The sequence below is a fragment of the Tinamus guttatus genome, unplaced genomic scaffold, assembly GCF_059628265.1.
Source record: "Tinamus guttatus ecotype Peru unplaced genomic scaffold, ASM5962826v1 Tinamus_guttatus_pri_ptg000690l, whole genome shotgun sequence".
Classification (NCBI taxonomy): Eukaryota; Metazoa; Chordata; class Aves; order Tinamiformes; family Tinamidae; genus Tinamus; species Tinamus guttatus.
This window is the reverse complement of record NW_028289224.1, coordinates 183,588-203,234: the sequence shown is the minus strand read 5'-3', so window position 1 is coordinate 203,234 and position 19,647 is coordinate 183,588. Positions and strand designations below refer to the sequence as shown.

Genomic DNA, 19,647 nt, shown 5'->3' with positions numbered 1-19,647 from the left:
CTTGCACCACCCTGGAAGCATATTCCTCAAATCTTCAGTGCCACTGCCTTTGGATGGCAATTAGATAACCAGTAAGTTGTCATTGAAAGTTTTCAAAAAGGAAACAGATTGATGTGCGAGACGGCACGTTTCTGTCCAAGGTGGAGAGTCTTGAATGTGAGGCTTCAAAAGAAGAGCCGCCAGCTGCAGCTCCTCTGCAAAGGAGGGTCTTGGTCTTCCCATCTGTGCTCTTCAGCTCAGCAGCTGCCCCTATGGCTGGTCCACTTGGGACCTTCTTACAGCTGAAGGAAATCGTGCTTTTTGGACACAACTCTAGCTTTCAGCTGGGATGGTTTCTCCCCTCCAACCATCTCTCCCAGCCTCCTGCCATCATTCCCAAGCACTGCTCTTCTCCAAACATCATAATTCTTCAGAGACATCCCGGGCTTCGCCTCTGACAGTTCCATTCTTCCTTTCTACTATCAGACAGCAGAGCCCCCGCCAGCTTGGTGGCTGTTTTTGTCAAGGTGAACAAATCTTTTTTCCACTTGGAAATAATGGAAAGATTCTGCAAGGCAGATGTTGCTGTCCGGAGCAGGGTCTATTTGCAAACCCTGAGCAGGCACGAGCCAAAATCCGGGTGGTGAGCGGGTAGGCCGGCTGGTGATTTTTGCATGCACAATTCCCACTGTTCCCATAAATGCCCACGGGGATTTTGGTCCTTCTCGTTGCACACTGCAATCTGCTGGGGATGGGTTCTCTCCCCAGCCAAGGCGCCACTTTTGCAGCTCGCCGTTGTAAAAACGAGGCCGTTTCAGATGTTGCAGTTGGGAAACACAAGCGGGCTAAAGGAGTCGATAGTTTGTCATGTTCGTCTTCTCCTGCCTCACGGGCTGAAAATTGAAGGCTTATTCGGAGTAGCGCCTCTCACTGCAGACTGCGCACAGGATTTACAGCTTGAATCCCTTTTTTTTTTCTTTCCCCTCAGTATAATTGATGCAGCCTAGAGAAAATGTGTTAAAAACGAATATTTGCTGATGGTTTTCTCAAGTTTCCTTTAGTAGAAACTAAAAACCATTCTGGCTTCCATGAGAGATATAAAAGTTTATAGGGCTGTAAGTAGCTGATAAGGCTTATGCTGAAACACTTGCAAAGTTTTTTGGTGAATAGCAACAAATTACATTTGATGCCAATCTCTAACCTTGGTGTTTAGTTGTCAGGCATTCGAATGCAGCGTTTTGATTCGTAGCTTCCGAAGGGCTTTGCGGCAGCTGCCAGAGAACCTTGTTTTGCCATGTGGATGCTGGAAATGCAGCTCAAACGGAGCTCAGTGCCCCGCGTTTGCAGCATCCCCTGGTAGTGACTCGCTTCCTAAAAGCCAGTTTGCTCCCAGGAGGGTCTTTGCCCTCCCGAGTGCTCTGGGGAGGCCTCCGGGCGGGTGGGATGCAGCAGGGAGGGCGTCCATGGAATCGTTCTGATGGAAAAGCCCTTTGGGCTGGCGGCGTGCGGCCCGGCTAAGCTGTGCTTGCTTTGCAGGGGAAGGTGGCGCAGACGGCGTGCATGTCGGCGTGCAAGCACCTCTCCACGTCGCTGATGCAGCTGCTGCTGGAGGCCGAAGTGCGGCAGCTCACGCTGGGGGCCTTGCAGCAGTTCAACCTGGACGTGGAGGAGTGCGAACGTAAGATGCAAACCCTTTATTTTTTCCCCCTGCGTTTCCCTTTGCATGGGCAGGACTCAAGCCTGGGGAGCAGCTCCAAGTCCAGGGAGCTTCCAGCACACTCTTCACCATGACGCTTGGAAGTATCTTCAGAACGGAAGAAGCCCAGCAAATTCTAAGAGATCAAAGCTTTACTCTTCCCTTTTCCCTTTAAATGGGGCATTAATATTTTCCAGACAAGCCCTGGCTTTTTGAGATCGGTTCTGTTAAAAATAGGCAGCATTAGGGAGGGTAAAGCTTCAGCAGGGCTAGCGAAAATGAGTCTCCTTGAGTCTGTTTCTGAAAACAATAACTGGCTGATGATCTTAAGAAGTTCTGGTCCTCTCCTGACCCCAGCTCTTGCTTCCTCTTCTCTATCTGCTGCAGGGATTTGTTTTCTCAGAGCACAGCCCTTTTCCTAGGTCACTCTTACAGAAAGCAAGATGCCTTGCAAGCAAAGTAATTGCAGCTGTTTAGCAATGTGCCATGTGAGGGTCGTAGGTACCAGAAATGTGGTCTGCACCTGACCCTGCTCATTTTGGTTCATCGAGCCAACACCTGAATGCGCGGTGGGGACAAATCCTAAGATCCCCATAAAGCTGCTTAATATCCTGCTCTCCGTAGGTGTTAACAAAATGTGGATCAGAATTGACAGGACCATTCTTTTCTGTCCTTATTATTTTAAAAATTCAGTGCAAAGCAGAGCTGTGTTCAGGAGCCTCCCCAATGGGTCTTTCTCAGGCACCTGGTGAAGCTCAAAACTGCACAAGTCCACACTGTAGGGCAATAACAGGAGCACCATGCAGTTCTCCAGGCACGTTGTACAACAAGAAACCCCCAAATACCTCCCCAAAATCTTCTAGGTTTGGTAGGCTGGAGCAGTACATAGTTCAGGGGAGGTTTCTCCTGTTTTCAGCATGATTGTGAAGGCCCCCCCAAAAAAAAAAAAAGGCGGCCGGGCAGATCAGTAGCCATCTGCTGCGTGAGCCCTGAAGATGAGGGGCCAACTGTGAGGTCGTGGTGTTCCCGACCCACAGAAAAACGGAGTGTGGTCGGATGGAGCCTTTCGCCGCAGCCTGTGTTGCTGTTGGACTGGGCATGGTCACCCTAGTGCACTTTTTTGGGGGGAGAAAACAGCCATTCCTTTGAGCTCGTCCTGGCCTCCGTGCCGGGGTTGCGCTGCGTGCTATTTAGAGCCCGGCGTATTATGTTCTGTGGCCACTTGTGAAAATATCAAAGGGTCAGTGTCTACGGAAAATGCTGAGCTTGATACAGGCTCGCTACAGTTCCCGGGTTGATAAACAGGTCAAGAAAGCTTTTAATATGAGAAAGGGGAAAAAGAGGTTGGGAAAGTCGATCCCACGTACCCACCTCTTTGGCTTTCCTGATTGCCCTGAAGGCTGGAACAGACCCTGGAAAAAGTTGAGAAAATGATGAATGTCTTTCCTGCAGAGTTGCCTGAGAGGCTCCTTGGCCTGGTTAAACTACATGGCAGTTGTCCCTGGCTTTGGTGGCAATGGTACCAGAGCCTACACTGGTGTTGAGCTTGATTCATCTTTGGAAACTCTATTTATTCAGTGAAACTAGTTGTTTTATTCCATCGTCACCTGTGGTTGACTCTGTCATCATATAGTCTTTACCCTTTAAAAAAAGTCTTGCTAATCGTAGTGAAGTTAAGCAGCACCTACCAGTGGTAACTACCAAGAGATTGAATTTGTTGCTGAGGAGGGCCACCCAGTAAGGTGTTTACTAGTGACAGGGGAATGGCCAGGTCTTCTCGCTCATTCTCACCTCTCACCTTTGATCAGAGTGGGCGAAGCCTCAGCATTTAATGCATCATAGCCAAAATCTGCAGTATTGTTTGTCGTAATCCAGGCAATACCTTATTTTTCTTTCAGAAGGGTCTTCCGTGGAATGTGTGTCCTGGCAGCAGATCCCAGCTCTGCTGGCAGCAGCTCTGTGCTCAGTGGGGTCCACAGAGGGCCCTTCCATGTTGCTGCACATAGTAAGGAGCATCCGTCATTAATAAGAATTTGCTTTTTTATCCTGCGGGCTGCAAACGCACCTGCAGCCCTGCAGTTTTCCGCCCTGTTGGTGGCTTGGGTCACTAAGCAGCATCTCCTCCCTAAAAGCCCCCAGTGCTAAGTAAGCCAGGTGACATTCAATACAGGCTTGAAAAGTATGATTCCTTAAATCCCCCAGGATCTGGAGGCAAGTGTTTTTGCAAGATGAAACCAAGAGCTCCTTAATGTTCAATGGCAACATTTCTCTTTGCAAGGGTTTTCTTTTAATTCTTATTACCTAAAAGTGCAGGTGCAAATCTCAGCGTCCCTGTTATTCTAGCTGGGCATTTGACTCCGAAAGCTGCCTCCTACCCTCTCTCCGACTCCAAAGCCTTATCTGCTTTGCAGCTTGAGCCAACACTTGCCATTTATTTATTATTTATATTATTTGGCTATGTTATTATTGACACGTAAGATTTTTGTAGCCCTTTGGGACGCTTTTCAGTGAATTCTGTCAGATCAGGGCAGCAACATTGCTGGTGTGCAAGAGGCAAGGAAGAACTGAGCTGTGAGATTGTGAAGGTTATAAATAATAATAATAGTGGTAGTAGTGGTGGTAGTAGTAATAATAATAATAACAATAATAATAATAATAATAATAATAATAATAGCAGTTTCCCCACAACTTGATTTCCCCTGGATGAAGAGGCTTCTGCCACCAGCATAATGCCACATGTAGCAGCCAAAGGGCTCTTTTTCCTGCAAAAAGATAGTCCCTGAGATGCACATTAATAGTCCCAGGGCCTTGAAAGCCATTTTGATGTGAGCAATATATGTACAAGGGCATCTGAAGTCACATTTTCATACTCTCATTACTTGCATTTGCAATTCTTATTATTACTTGGCTTTCTGTCACTCTTCTGCACAGGCAAGAGAGATTCGCTCGCCTCTTATTTAAGCCTTGAAATGCAAGAAGACATGGCCGGTTAAGTGAATTGTCCAGAAAGACACAATGGGACACTTCTAATTACATCTCAGTTTAGGAGCGAGCTCTGGCTCCGGCCCCTTGAGCCGACTTAAAAAGAAGGGGGAAAAAAAAAAAGCCCTGGAGGGGAAAAAAAAAAAAGACAAATGTTTTGGTGAATCTGTAAATAGAGGGCTGGTACTTGTTTAGGGATAGGCATCTGCTTTTTAAAATGAGTTTGGTTGCTGTGTCCGGAATGCTGCTTTAACCTAAGGTTAATGTGCTTTTTAAATGCGCTTTTAAAAATTGGAGCAGGCCTTTTAACCCAGAGGTGTGCTCTGCTCTCTTTAGGAGCTCCTGTTTCTTTATATATTTTTATGTATTTTTTAATATATATATATATATTTATTTTTTCTCCCCATATCTCATATACCTTGGAGGTAGCAGGAATTTAATGTATTGAGCCACATGTGGGGATTATGATGGGGGAAAAAAGGGAAAAGGAAGGTGGCTGCTCTCACAAAAGCATTTCATGTCCGAGTAACCGATTCCAGGGGCGGTTAAGGCAGATATTGTTTTTATAATACCTAGATCATAAAATAAGCAGTTGCCTAATCTCTAAAATCTTTTAACTGCTGCTTTATGAGAAATTAAAAGTGCTATAAAATTACATGTAAAATTTCCCTAAAGGCTGCGTTTTCACGCAGCCGGCTCCTGCATAAAGCCCAGGAGGCACTCGGATGCGCTGGCCAGTTGGGAGCATCCTGTGGGAAGCCCTCCAGAAAGAGCTGGAACCCAGGGAAACTGTTGTCACCTCCTCCTCTCCTGGGTCCCAGGTTTCGTTTTCCTGGGAAAAGGTCTCTCCGGGTTTATCTGTTGCTCTCTATTCTAGGGGCAAATGCAGAATTCCCTGGGCAGGTGAGAGAAGAGCAGAGCCCTTCCTTCCCTGCCTCCTTGCCTGCCCAACCTTACCCTTTGAGGAAGCAAAGCTTTGCATGTTCCTGCTGGCGGGTGGGCGACGTGGTTGATATTGGTATTGGTGCTGCAGGATGTGCTTTTCCGGGCGGGAAGGTTGAGCTACTGCCGTGCGGAGTGACAGAGGGAAGGGAAATCGGGTGCTCTGGCTGGTGACTGAGCCTGCGCTTAGATTTATCCCCCCGTATTTTTCCGTGATTTTTCTCCCCAGGGTGTGTCATTCGTGTCTTTAGTGCTGCCTGCGTTTTCCTCAGACGACCTTTCATAGGGTTGCGGAGGCCTCACGCCAGGGAGGAAAGTGATTCCTGGTGAATTAGTGCATATAAATATGCATGCAGAAGGGCATGGCTCTCCATCAATGAGCTATTAAAAAAGTCCCTGTTTGAGGGGGATTTTGTTCACTATTTTACCTTTTGCACTTGTCCATAGGTTTTCACTGTCTCCTGTCTCCCTTGTAAGTCTATTGCTAGACCCCCTGGGTCATCTCAGACTCTCCTCCTGTCTTTCTAACTTGCGCTTCCCACTGTGACATTTGGGATATCCTCCATCTCCCACACCTTGCTGGGCTCTGCCTGGTCCCCAGGACGCTTGCCTGACATCAGCCCATCTCCATACTCCTTTCCAGCTCACTTTAGGAAGAGGAGATGCCTCTGTCTGCCCCAATTAAACAAACGACTTTGAGCTGAGTTGGATCCCTGAAAATCCTCATCGCTCCCTTCCTCTTCTCAGCACGTGAAAAGCGATGGAAAGAAACTAATAACAAAATGAGGGCCCCTTTATATAACACTATATTTTGTCTTCTCGTGGTCTAAACTAGATAGGATGTTTTCAGTTTTGCTCTATTTAGAGAGACCGGAGTTTTATTAGTTGGCCTTCTCTTATTACTTGCTTCTTACTTCTCTTCCTTCTCTTATTTCTTGTCATTCTATAAGGTGACTTTTTCAGCTTCAAGACCAATCTATGCTTAATTCCTTTAGGTTAGAAATTGTTCAGAACTTGGTGTTTAGCTAAACAGTTCCCCAGCTCCTCCCCAACCTTCCCTTTCTCACCCAACACAGACACACACCGTTGGTGTTTGGGAACCTTTTCAGCTTGATAGGGTAATGTCCAGAGGTACTCATTCTGCTTTTCCTCACATTTGTATTTCATGAGAGTTGAGAGCTTCATATCATCCCAAAGACTTCCGTTGTACATCTTGGGTTACGGCCTTGGATCTTGAGAACCTACATGGATCTGTAACTCGGTTCTGTAGCCCTCTTCTCTAAACTGGCAGACAGCAATTTTCCTGGCACACAACTCTCGCAATCTGAAGAGTTGCTTTTTCTTCTACTCTAAAACATCTGGTGGCCAAACTGTCGGGTGTTCCTCTCTGATGCTGCAGATGTTCCTGCAACCTGGTCGGTGCGTGAAGTCCAGGACATCCCTGTGGACCACCCATCTCTGCAAACTAATGGGAATCCAGGCTCCTCTTTGTTCCACGAGAGGAGCAAATGACAGACAAGGACATTTTTTTTTGTTATTCTGATCCAGTTCAATGTAATATTTTGAATAACTGCTCTCTCTTCCTGCCATTTTCAGGAATTCCTGATGGGATGAACTTTGGTCATTTGTCCTGGAAATTATGTTGCTAAAGTATAATACCAGTATAGAAACTGTAAGGAGAACAGTAGGACTCCTCCCAAAAGGACCTTCTCTCTGTTTCTATTGCTGAAATTCCCACTCATGGTTTCTCACGTTTTTTCCCTTGTGAGCTTCTCCATATTCCAGATACCTGTTCTTCAGCTGGAGTTTTCTCAGGGGGTGATTTTTGCCTTTCTGCTTGGGCTGTAAGGGATCTTGTCATTTGTCTTTTCTAAAATGTCTTCTGAGACCTTGTCTAACTGTGGGATATGCCACCTCATGCATTAATGAATATGAGGTTGTTTTTTCTCCAAATTCAGAAGCTGGGTTCTAACCCCAAAGTCTTGTGGCCCAGAAATGTCTTCTGGGCTTCTTCTGTAATCCCAACAGGAGACATATGAGGATGTGGCTAGGTGCAGACGAGCATGTCCAGGGCTGGGGTGACGTGGTGTGGAGCTTCAGCTCTTGGAGACTTGGCATAGCTGCCTTAGGTGTGAGCAACATGATCATGTTGTCTGCATTCTACCATCCTACGTCCTGGTGCTGCCACATAAATCAGAGTAAATCTTACCCTCCAAATGACGTTTTTGAGGAGAAAAAGGAACCCAGCTGGGTGTGTTTTAACCACACACTATGTATAAGACACTTTTGGTCCTGGTGTGTATAAGTATGTGCAGGATATAAAAAGAGATTCTCCAGTTCTGTATAACTAGTTTACAGTGGACGCCTTTTCTCTCGTGTTTGTTTGAACTCTTTATTCTTTGTTCATTGTAAAGGACTTAACGGTTCCTTGTTCCTTGATTCTTTCATTGCTGAAATGTTTTGGAAGAGAGGTTAGAGTCCCTCTGTGACCTGCCCTGGGTGGCCCAAGCCTGTAGACCTTGCAAAGACATTACTTTTTTGGCCTGAACACAAGTCTCTCAAACCTTTAGCCTGGCTAAATGCTTTGTACAAACAGGCGCATACTGATCTGCTCTATTGTCTTGTGATTTTCTGCTCAAGGGTAGGTGGCTTGCTATGTTTGCCCCTTGCCTTGGTAGTGGAGAAAGTACAATGAGCGAATCCGACAGTACTGAGGCCAGCACTGTGCTCGGTTGTTCCGAGAAAATTATCCTGAAATCTGGTTGAAGAGATTAAAACCAAGAAGAACTGGCTGTGTCCTTCCTTTAAAGCTCTGTTCTGTGCTTTGTTTCTTTTCTTTTCTTTTAAGACTTTATTCCTTTCTCATTGCAAAATAAGTTTGTGGCATTGGTATGTAAGCTGTGACCTACGATTACAGAAGATACAACTGTTTTTGTAGCAACCATGGCGTGAAGCATTGCATTCAGGCCTCTCCTGGCTCCTTGCAGGCAACTGCCACAGCAGCTTTCTTCTAGTGTGCAATCCGTATTCTCCGTCTCATTTCTCCTGTGATACAAATAGGACATCACTGGATTCTCCAGGGGTACAACAGGAGGTTCACCTCTTGGATGTCAAGGGCATTGCTAAAGTGGGAGAGGCCACTGTCCTTTCTTTTATGACTATTACTGTTTGAGCAGATTTTGCTTCATAAAGACCATATTCAGTATATTACAAGCATGGTGTTGCTCATGTAATTCCTAGGGTTGCTCCAGCATGGTTGCTCAGCAGGAGACAACTAAAGGTGAGGTGCTAACAGGCAATCACATCTTGGCACTAAATCCATCGTAGTTTATAGATGACCGATGACAAAAATGGCATAGTCACCAGACTCGTGAAGAACGTTCAAGAGTATCTGAAATTTGTGTCTTTGGGAAAATCTTCAATTTCGCAAGTCCATGTGGGCTTCTGTTAGGATTTCTAACAGCAGCAAAGATATTTAAAGTAGAAGGCTGGTTTTGGTGGAATCTTTGTAGGGTTTTTGTTTTCCAGTGTTGTTTCAAATATAATTAGTAACATGGCATGACCCCATCCGTGGAGCGTGTGGAGTGTGGGAGATAGCAGTCAGGCAGTCCTTTTTTATGTACCTCAACCCACTGAAATCAACAGCAACAGCCAGCCCGTAGTGGTTTCATCTCATGAGTGCAAGCTAGAAAGCTATTTCTCACATCTAATAGTTTTTTCTATTCTTTTCTTTCTTTTTTTTTTCTTTTCTTTTCTTTTTTTTTTTTTTTTTAGATTCTTAGGTACGTGCTTCTCCAAAGTGGGGGTGTTTTAGGATTGATGTGGCTTTTGGGATGATTTTTCCAGATGAGACAGAGAGCATATAACAAATGTGTAAAGATGATTTATCCCTCACAGATCAGAGTCAGAAAGCCTGTGGGTTAGTCCTCCCTTGCGTGTGTGTTCTGGCTCAGCAAATTACAATCAAATTTTATAGCAAGCGCACATTAAAATGACTGTAGAGTGAGAATTAATTAAAACAGTTTTGAGCTTAAATGTAAATCATTGTGGGTTATTTGCAACCTAAGCCTTGCAGCCTGGTTGGGTAAACTGGCTGGAAGCTGAATGACTCCTTTCTCTGTCCAGTTGCATTTTGGGCAAAAGAGACACAAGTCCATCTCTACAACTGTGCATGGTTCCACCTGGCATCCGAGCTCAGGCTGCGGCTCTGTCAAGGGCTTTTTCCTTTTCAAGGTCTAAATGATAACACTCATGTATATTGATTTTATTTTTAATTTTTACTATCTGCTTCTAGTAGCAGGATTGGTTAAAAATAATGTTTCTTAAAAGCCATATTTCTTAATCAGTATGTCTAGATGTTATAACAAAATCAGTTTGCTTTGCAAAGGGAATAACTTTGCAAAGGGAAACACTCTCTTGTCTCATTGTCCTGCAGCAGAATCATTTGAGTGATCCTCACAAAGATGAGTGATTGTTTCAATCTTAGAGCTCTTCTGGCACCTGAAATTATTAACAAGTAAAGCTGGGGATGTCTGAAAACTGGCCCCTGTGTCTCTGGAGGTACCTGTGTCTGCACTGAAGGATGTTCTCCATCCCAAGATTTTAATGAAAGTTGGATCAAGAAAGCCAACAAATAATCTTTATTTGGCTTTCAGAAAGAAAGCAGTTGAGGAACGGGCCTGAACCCTGTCTTATTCCTTTGTCTGGCGTGGGGGGATTGCTCATATGACTGGGCTGCTAAAGGCGTGGGGGGATTGCTCATATGACTGGGCTGCTAAAGGATGTCTTCTTGACTTTATTGCTTCGTTCTTGGTGTTTGCTTGAAAATGAGATAACTACTGGATGGAGAAGCATTCAAGAAGACCATCTGGTGTGGGAAGACTCTACTTCTCAGGCTTTTGGCTTAGATCAAGTGTAATGTAGAACTTCGGGTTTAAGGAAAGGGCACATTTTGTCTTCTAGAACCTTTGAGTAGTCATGAAGACAAAAGGCAAAATCCTCCTTTCTTGTTGCAGAGCCTTTCTTCTTCCTGAGCCTTGTGGAGCTGCAGGAGCTGCTTTGAGGGGTCCTGGATGGAAAATAATAGAATAGTTGGGCAAAAAAGACTGGACAAAAAAGTAGTCAAGTTGGGCAAAACTAACCTCAAACATATTCTCAAAACACACACCTGAACACTAGCAGTCATTGGCTTTATGGATGTTACCAAGTACAAGTCATGAAATGACGTGGAAGAACTAAGGTCTTCCAACGCGGCTTTATAGTAGTGCCCCTTAGTGGTTTCAGACTTAGTTTAAAAAACAAAAAAGAAGAAAAATGAATGACTTAAGTGTGGATTTGTGGCCAGATTGCACCAGAAGGAGGTAAATGTGGCCATGAAAATGTTCACTTCGCTTTAGAAGCCGACAGCATTCAGTTGTCAGATGTCTTCATCCCAAATAAATAAATATGCTGCCTGATGGCGGCGGTCCTTCCCGTTGGGGTGACGGAGCACCGTCAATAACGCGCCATACCAGATAATGCAAATAATCTGCTGTCGCATAATTAACGACGCGGCTGGGCATATTTTTTTGATGAATGCTTATGGAGCCTGGTGACAGGCGTGAAATTAGAAAATTCCTTCAGCGCCCTAAAATATAAATAGCTTTCGGAACTGAAAAGAGTTTCACAGCTGAAGATTTTATTGTGGCGAGAGGAAAAACTTTTCCACCCCCATCCCCCCCTTTCTTCTCTGCGAGTTGTTTGTCCATTCACAAAACAAATACTCTGAAGCCCAGTGCAGCTCATGGGAATAAATTTCAGGTCGAATTAGTACAGTTTCCTTGCTGTCAGGACGGTGGAATTAATGGTGTTTTGATGACACGAATTTTGAAGGGCGAACAAAGAAGCTGAAGGGAGGGAGACATGACTCCTTAGAAGCGCAGTCCTCCTCTCCCCCAGCCTCTCTTGTCTTCCCTGTCATCCGTCTGCCAATCTCCCTGTCCATGGTTAGTTAAAGGCGCTTTTTATCCTCTTTTCTTTCCCACAGAGTTTGCCAGATCCGGCCCAGTGCCTGGGTTCCAAGGGGACACGCTGCAGTTGGCCTTCATCGACTTGAGACAAGTAAGTCTTTGTGTTTTTGTTTTTTGTTTTTCTTTTAAGATGTGTGACTGAAGACCATCAGGTCTTAAGGAAAGGGAGAGGAGGGGAAACGGTGTTGGCGATTTGCGCTGGAGCCCTATATTCGGATCCCTTCCCGACGCGCTCCCCCTCCTGCTCTGCGCGTGCGAGGCCATCTAGGCCTTGAGCCCTCCGGCCTCCTCAAGGTGGTGGAGGTGACCAGGGCTGGTGGCACGGCGATGGCAGAGCCAGCATGCCGTGGTTGGCTTCCGTGGCCCAAGAACACCTCTGAGAGCCTCCGACAGTGAGCAGGTGCCAGAGCCTGCTGCCCGGGCCACTTTTGTTCGCAGATAAAGCGTTTTTGCGAGGCCGAAGGCATTTGCATTCGGGGTTGTGTGGCGTACGTGTACATGTGTGGGGGTTCTGTCTGTCTCCCGCCGTCCTCCCCCTCCGCCGTCCCCTCTTCCGCAGATGGTCCCCAGCCGGGAATGACAAAGCGGCTCTGGAGGAGGATGGCTGGGAGAGGCTCCACCCATTGGTGCCCACCTCTCAAGGGGCCCCATGCGAGCCCCGTTGAGCGGAGCAGGTACCGAGGCACTCGCAGGGGCTTGGCAAACCAATTTAGGGAAAAGCACCATTCTCGTGAGCCATTTGTTAGGGGTAGAAATGGGCATTATTGATACACTAGGCTGGGGGGGAAAAGTGAGGTGGTCCTGTCATCTCTTGGCACCGAAGATGGATGGGTTGGATAGAAAGTCTGAATGAAGTTAGACTCAATGACTGATGCTTCTCTTCTATTAAAACAATCTTTTTTTGTCTGTTAAACCCCCCTGGCTTTGTCCCTCCTGCCATCATGATGCAGTGCCTCTTGTTTTCAGGGTTGACGTAGTTTGCATTCTGAAAACTTTCGGGTGCCGAGGGTATTTCTTAAATCTGCATAATCCCTTGTATCGATGAGCTCCTCACCACCGTGCCTCGGATTCACGCTGGAGCTGCTTTTAACCCGTAACAGTTTGAGAACGTCCCTGAAGCCAATTGATGTGCCGTGCAATCTGTCATCCCTTGACACTTCCACGGAGCAGCACTAAGGTTGCTAATAATGTTGGGATTCAGGTTTCATACTTGGGCGTGTGATTAACAGCCTGGTCTGTGTGCAGAAATGGTCAGAGGAGCTACACGGGAAAGGTGCATATTATCGTTGCTCTGTGTTGACACTTTTATCTTCATTAGCTTCTTGGCACTTTATTGACTGCACTACGCAATGCGCTCCCAACCTCCTGGGCATAAGGAAATGTGGAAGGTTTGGTCCTTTTCCAAGCACGAAGACATGAATACAGGGATTTTGAAGAGGAAAGCTGTGGCTTTTTGAAGAATGAAATGCTTTAAAAATGCTCTGTGAGGTTCAGCTGCTCTGAGCCAGTGCATTAGCAGCAGGCAGGGCTATGTGAAATGTTTGTATGGTTCATAAGTGCAAAACACAGCCAAATGAATTTGGCTTGGGTGAGGAGAGAGCTAAACAGCAGTTTTCTACAGCTCCTCTTCCTCTTTCAAATACTCTTCTTTGCATGGGGCATCTTTGTCTTGGTTTTCAAAGGTAGTCCCAGCTTTTTATGTCATTTAAAGATATTAACTTGTCAGAATGGCGCCAAGAGAGCTCTGTCCTGTTGAGTTTCAGTTGAAAACAGGCTGTCCTAGGTGTTCTTCTAGGCAATAGAGCTGTGTGGCTCCAGGCGGAGTGTTGTGCAGACTGGGGAGAACATCTGGATGGATGAAGGTGCAGCACAGAGAGGTTGTCCCTTGTTTTACTTCTCGTTTCCTCTTTTTAAACGTTGCATTCTTCCTCTTCCCTGGTTCTTTTCAGTCCCTGGATGTGACAATGTGCTTGAGTAACTTTGAGTTCTTACGAAGCAACTGTAGATAAAATCGTCAGAGTAACGTGGGATTAAGTTGCTTTAAGGTATTGACTAAAATTAGTTCTAGTGCAATAAAATGTAAAATGGTAGAGGTAGAGGAGGTAGAGGTGATAAGGTGATAAGAGGAAATTTCTATCTCAAATAGAGAGTCGTATAATGAAAAATAAAGCCTGTTTAAATACCATTGCTAAGTGCATCAGAATTTCTCCTTGTTCAGCATGCTAGACTCAATGCAAGATCCCCTGTACAAAGAGAACCAGATTTTTCCCTTGTGCTCAGCAAAATTGGATGCAAATTCATTGTTACAGGGTCAAGAGGAAAAGAGTCCAGCCCTGAAAACACAGATAGTTATTCTGTTGTTTTATAGACCGATTTCAGTGCTTCAGATGTACAAGGAAAATCCGTACTAGCCACTGAAACTGTTCTAGAGCAGACAGTAATTTAAAAAGCAACTTCCCTTTGAATCCTGGGACAAACCTAAATCCATAAATCCCTTTAATGAAGTTATAATATCAACCAAGTCACATGGCAGATCTTTTTTGAGAAAGTCTTCTTCTAAGAGTGATATAGCAACACTATGCAAATATTTAAGGCTTTACGAGGAAGCAGCAGTTACTTTTTTTCCTTAAAATTTAAATTTTGTGCTTATTCACTCTTTGCCATGTGTTAGAAATCTGATGTAAACTTGGATCCGTAAATAACCTTGCTAAAATGTGAGAAGTGCCTAAATAATTTACTTCCTTGCTTGCAAAAGCAGCTTAGACACTTGGATGTCCCAACACCCCTGAAGAGTTTCAGGGGTCTTGAAAGGAGCCCCGAGCCAGCAGATGCAATAAGTTCCCTGTGCTCTCCAGAGCTTCCAGCCAGCTGGAAATGTTTTAGCTTTTCATTTTCATGGGTTTATTATAAGCAAGTCGGTTGCAGAAGAAGGTTTTATATCTGTCTCTGAAGTCGCTGCAATCCGCAGCCATTCTGATCTCTCCTAGAAGCCAGATCGACAATTGTGGCCTGTCGCCAAGGAAAATCTGTCTCCAGCACTCGAAGAATTTCACTCTGGGCTCTAGCAAGTGAACCTCTTAGCCGGCTTTGAGAGCATTCCTTACTCCAGGCCTCTGCATCTGTCCAGTGGATTGTAAATCCCCTGTGTCGAATTTCCACTGGAAACACAAGCTTCAGCATCAAGCTGGTTTTGGGGAAACTTGACCCGGGGCCCATCTTGCTGAAGGCATGCAGATGTGGTGGGGTGATGCTCCACCGCTCCAAATCCGCCCTTTTCCCATTTTACGTAATAAATGGCAGGAACTTGAGGGTGCTTCTGAATTTGGATGCCACCTCTTCAAACCCCATCAGTGAGCCAGGAGAGGCAAACTCCATCCCTGGGTGTGGAGCAGCTGCTCCACTTGTCACTTGTCAAATAGCAAAAGCATTTTATGTGCTCTTTTTACTGTGCTCCAAAGCCAGATGTGGTTATTGTGGGCTTGCGTTGGATGCCAGCCAGTTGGGTAATGAGAGGTCTCCCTCTGATGCATTAGCTTCTCCCGATTCCGTTTGATAGGGATGCTTAATAGAAAAATGTTTCCCTCAAGAACGCGGTTCCCTTCCACTCCCGTTCTGTGCCCCGTTCTTCCCCTCAAACAAATTTCCTGTCTTCTCTGCATTGTTTGTGTAGTTGCGGGAGGTTTTGTTTTCCTGTAGAAAGCACAGCATAAAAAGTTGGGCAGGAACTTATAGCCTATGAGACAGGCAGATGTTCCGTCAATTTGTCCGTCTTTGATTTTCCCCAATAATTTCTGACTGCTCTGACCCTTTTCAGCCCTGTTTGACTGAGGGTTAGTGGCTTTCAGAGGTATAACTGGCCAGGAAAACAGAGAAAAGCTGTGGTGTGAACTCATGCCTCAGACATCAGAGAATCTACTAGGTAGCTCAGCCTTGCAAAATGTCCATGGAAAGCCTGCTTTTAGTGGCTTCACGCTTGGATTTTTTTTTTTTTTTTGAAATCTCTGGTCAGTTGAAGGATATGGTGATGGGGAACTGTAAGGTTATATCGAGAGACCCAGACTTGAGGCATTTTAATGCATCTTGAAGAGCTTGGAGTCAGCATCAGGGACAGCATGCATTGTCATAGGTTCACTACCTCCAAGCAGGGAGCCCTGGTTCTTTTACCTATTTTCATATTTTACAGCTCAAAGTGGTTTCCCTGCCTTGTAAAAATCCGATGAGATAGTTGAGGAGCAGGGTGAAAACAAGGCATAGGATGAGCCAGTCCGTACGCTGGTTTGGTCCTGGGCCTGTTGCAAGAGGCCCTGCCAGTCCCATGAGGCAGTGGTGCTGTGGAGAGAGGCTTGTTAGACGTGAAATTGCGTTGGATTTTTTCTCCCCCCTGCTTGTTTTGCTGGTATACGCTAGAGAAGTTGAAAGTCGTGTTAGAGGGAGAGTCAATTAAGCCGAACGTCTCCGCGAGACGTCTTCACTTCACATGTGCTTGCTTGCGTCTTTGAAAGCACAGGTTGCTGTCAGAAGAGGAGCTGCAGACAGAGCAGCCGTGGCTTTAATCACCGAGTGCAGTAAGGCAGAGATGAAAAGGTGACTCACAGGTTTCATCTAATCTGCTTCCTTGCCAGTTGCTTTTTCCATCTCCAAATTGCTCTGGAGACTCGCCGTCTGCCTGGCCCGCTACCTCACACGTCCTCATCGCAGCAGCTTGACTGATTCTCAGGAACGTCCATCACGCTGGGCTGGGCAAAGGCTGTTCCGTGGGGGATGCGTGCCCAGGTTTGCTGGAGAAACACTCCTGTACTGCTGCGTTTCTAGTTCTCTTGAGTTGTCAATGCCCTTTGCAAGGAGACTTTTACCATCCCTTAAGCAGAAAGAAAATATTTACATCTTTTACATGTCACTTAACTTCTTCCTTCTTAACTGCATCCCTCTACTCCTGTTTTCATCCTGTCTCTGTCCTTCTTTACTAGTGCTTACTTTTGATTAGTTATTCATTACTTCTGTGGACTCAAGCACCCTCTTCTCCTCTTAAGTACGGCAATCAGAAGCTCCTAGGGGTAGCTCTTGAGAACCATCCTCCATGTGGCCTGCCTGGCATTGCATCCCATGTGGTGCCAAGCAAAATGATGAATTCTATTAATCTTTCATTGAAAATGTCATCTTGTTCTTGTGCACTAAGGAAATAAGAGGTGTGAAGACATATGTTCCAGTTGCAACCTTAATTCTTAATTACCCTGCAATGATGAGTTTGAACTAGTTTTATCATTACCTTAAATATAGGTATTTGCTCTCAAGATCGTATCTCCAGGCTGTTAATTACTTCTGCTGCTCATCTCCGAGTTGCCCTCCCTGATTGGTATCTTTTTGGATAATGCAACAACCATTATTAATCGTGTTCATTATGGTGGTGCCTACAGGGCAACTAATAACTGCCCATTTCGCTGAGTCTTGTGGAAACATGAAGAACTTAGAGTCTAAACCTATGATGGAGACCAGAAAAAGTAGGCCAAATGAGCCTGACATACAGAGTGCATTATTGCCGATTAAATGTTTTCCTTTTTTTTGCCCCCACCATTCCCGAATGTGATGGATGCTTTTCTAGGTATCCACACCAGCTTTTCAGAAGTGGAGATGTTATTGCCTTCATCCTCTCTCTATCTCTCTACCTATATAGACTCAAAATATGCTAGTTTCTCTAAATGGCAAATTGTCTGGGGAAAGTGATTTAAAAGCTGTAGTCTGTTATTAATATATGTTGGACCTGAGTGCTCTCCGGGCCTCTCTAGCATCATGCTGAGTTTCCTTTTGAAAGTTATCTGCATGGGATAATACAGTAATTTCATAATACACACAAAAAAATCTAGTCCATTAACCTTCACCTCCAAGAAATGCCTGGATGAGATTTCTAAACTTGCATTTTAAATCTAAGTTTGCCTTTGAAAATATTTGCTGTTATCATTTGGTGGAAAGGAATAGTTAATATAGAGCCAGAAAGTTCTTGCGCCTAGATAAACCTTATGAATTTCATGAATTTATACTGGATGAATCATGTCTCTGGAAGTGAAGCTGGCCATGGCCTTCCCTTTGGCTTCTCTGGAAACTGTACAGATGGAAGTAGCCTGCAGTGACCAGGAGCCCTGACCCTTGGCTTCAACACCTGGACTGCTGGAATTCCTCCTGCCCCGTTCACATGAGCACATGGGGCCGACTTCTGTGTTACCGTGTGCTCCAAGTGTCCTTTCCATTTCTGTTGGTCAAGGGTCCATGTGTCTCTTTGTGTCTCTTCCCCATCCCAACTCTCCCTTGTCCTTGGAAACTTGGAAGAGGTGAAAAAGTACTAAGAGAAGCTGGAGAGGATGATTCAAACCGAAATGCTCAGTGATGGGTCTTTTGTCTGAATCATGGCCTTCATATCATCTGATGCTTCTGCCTTGGTGTTAGTACTATCTATTTTTAACCATTTGTTTTACCTCGTTGTTCATGCTGTAGGAAAACAAGGTGCTATTTCCTTTGGAAAACTCTCCTTCTCAGAGCACATTATGGTGCCTATAAATAGAAGCAAGATAGTTTATAGGTTGGTACCTGCTGAACCTCCATCTGGACTCATTGCATAGACAATGTGCAGTTCTGGTGGTCCTCAACCCGCCCAGGGTTGTCACAGGGGAAGGTGCCCCATGCTGAAGACCCTTCACAGGCTGCAGATCCTGGCATCTTTTCCCCAGGGTGGCACATCTTTGTGCTCAGACAGGAGATGCTGCTCAGGGAGCCATGCGGGAGTGCCCTGGGCACGGCTAAGCCAGGGTAGGAGAAGCGGCAGGGACATTCCGGCGTCTTGGCCAAACCAATGTTTTCCTTGCTCGTTAGGCTCAGAGCTCGGGGTTTTTAGCGCCTAAAAAACAACAGTGTTTGAAAAGGGCACATTAAGTAATTTATTTTAAAATCAGCGTTAAATGTCTGACTCACAAAGGAAGGATGGTTCAAAGTTTGTGCTGGAAATCCTGGCTGCTGCTCTTGGTGCTCTGCAAAAAGAGAAGGGGAAGAGGGAAAGACACACAAAGGCATAAGTTCAGAGCAGATTTAGAGTCTTAACTTTGAATTTTCTTGCTTTGGTGGGTTTAAGCTAGTCTTAGTGTTACTTTAAACATAGCCCTTTGTAGTTCAATTATATTAAAGTCACACAGATCCCCAGTCCAGTCGGCTGCTTGGCCTTAGTCAGGATCCTTCACTCTTTATCCAGGAAGGATGTATTGGCATGCTGAGGAATTAAAGAGCCTGGATGCTCCCCAGAGCCTTCAAAGAAAAAAAATCAAGAGTGCAAACATCCTCTGTTAGCACTTCTCTTAGGCAGAAAGTTCTGCCTGTGTTTCTTTCGTTAGGGCAGAGCAGTGGGAATTGTGGAGGCTGTTGACATGTTACAGAGTGGAACAATAAAAACAAACAAAAAAGCCCCAGTCAAATCCTTGCTCATTCAGAGATTCTGTCTTTAGACAAAAGAAATCAAAGAGGCTAGTGAGGAATTTGATAAAAGGGGAATGGGCTTTGCTACCTTGCAGTTGTGTGCTAAATTCCTCAAGTAGTTGCCTAAAAAGTTGACCTGACCTGTCTGGCTGGCCAGCGCCCATTGAAAGTAGTAACTGGTGGGGTAGGACATACCTGTTGTTCTCAGCCTAATTGGTGCTGTATGCTGCCTTTTGTGGTTTCCTTGGGAATGACCGGACTTTCCGCGCTGTGGTCAACTCCAGGTCCAGGAGCTGGGTTTTGTCCACACACATCCCCTGTCGCTGCAGGGATCTGCTGAGCAGGCTTGAAGTTAATAGCAACCTTGCACCTCTTTTCCAGGGCTGGATACGGAGCTGAAAACAGTTGAGTAAAACATTACGTGATGGCTTGTTGTTCCTTGATGTTCTCATCCTGTATATTTTATTATAGGATGAGCAGTGCAGCCAGATGGGACTCTTCTTCCAGGAGGAATCTCAGCAGAAGGGGACAGTGCATCTAAACTTGTAGACCCTAGTACACCCTCAACTCTCGCTGCCCCATGCT

At 45.4% G+C, this 19,647-nt stretch overlaps 1 protein-coding gene across 5 annotated transcripts in view; it reads left to right on the top strand.

Annotated features, from left to right (window-relative positions):
• Positions 1–19,647, top strand: part of EXOC6B (exocyst complex component 6B) — a 215,576-nt gene that overhangs the window by 148,318 nt on the left and 47,611 nt on the right. For all 5 annotated transcript variants that reach the window (XM_088536658.1, XM_088536656.1, XM_088536657.1 and 2 more), the window contains 2 exons: positions 1,516–1,657; positions 11,625–11,698. In XM_088536658.1, the coding sequence (XP_088392784.1) occupies positions 1,516–1,657; positions 11,625–11,698 (216 nt within the window). The remainder of the gene's footprint in view (positions 1–1,515; positions 1,658–11,624; positions 11,699–19,647) is intronic.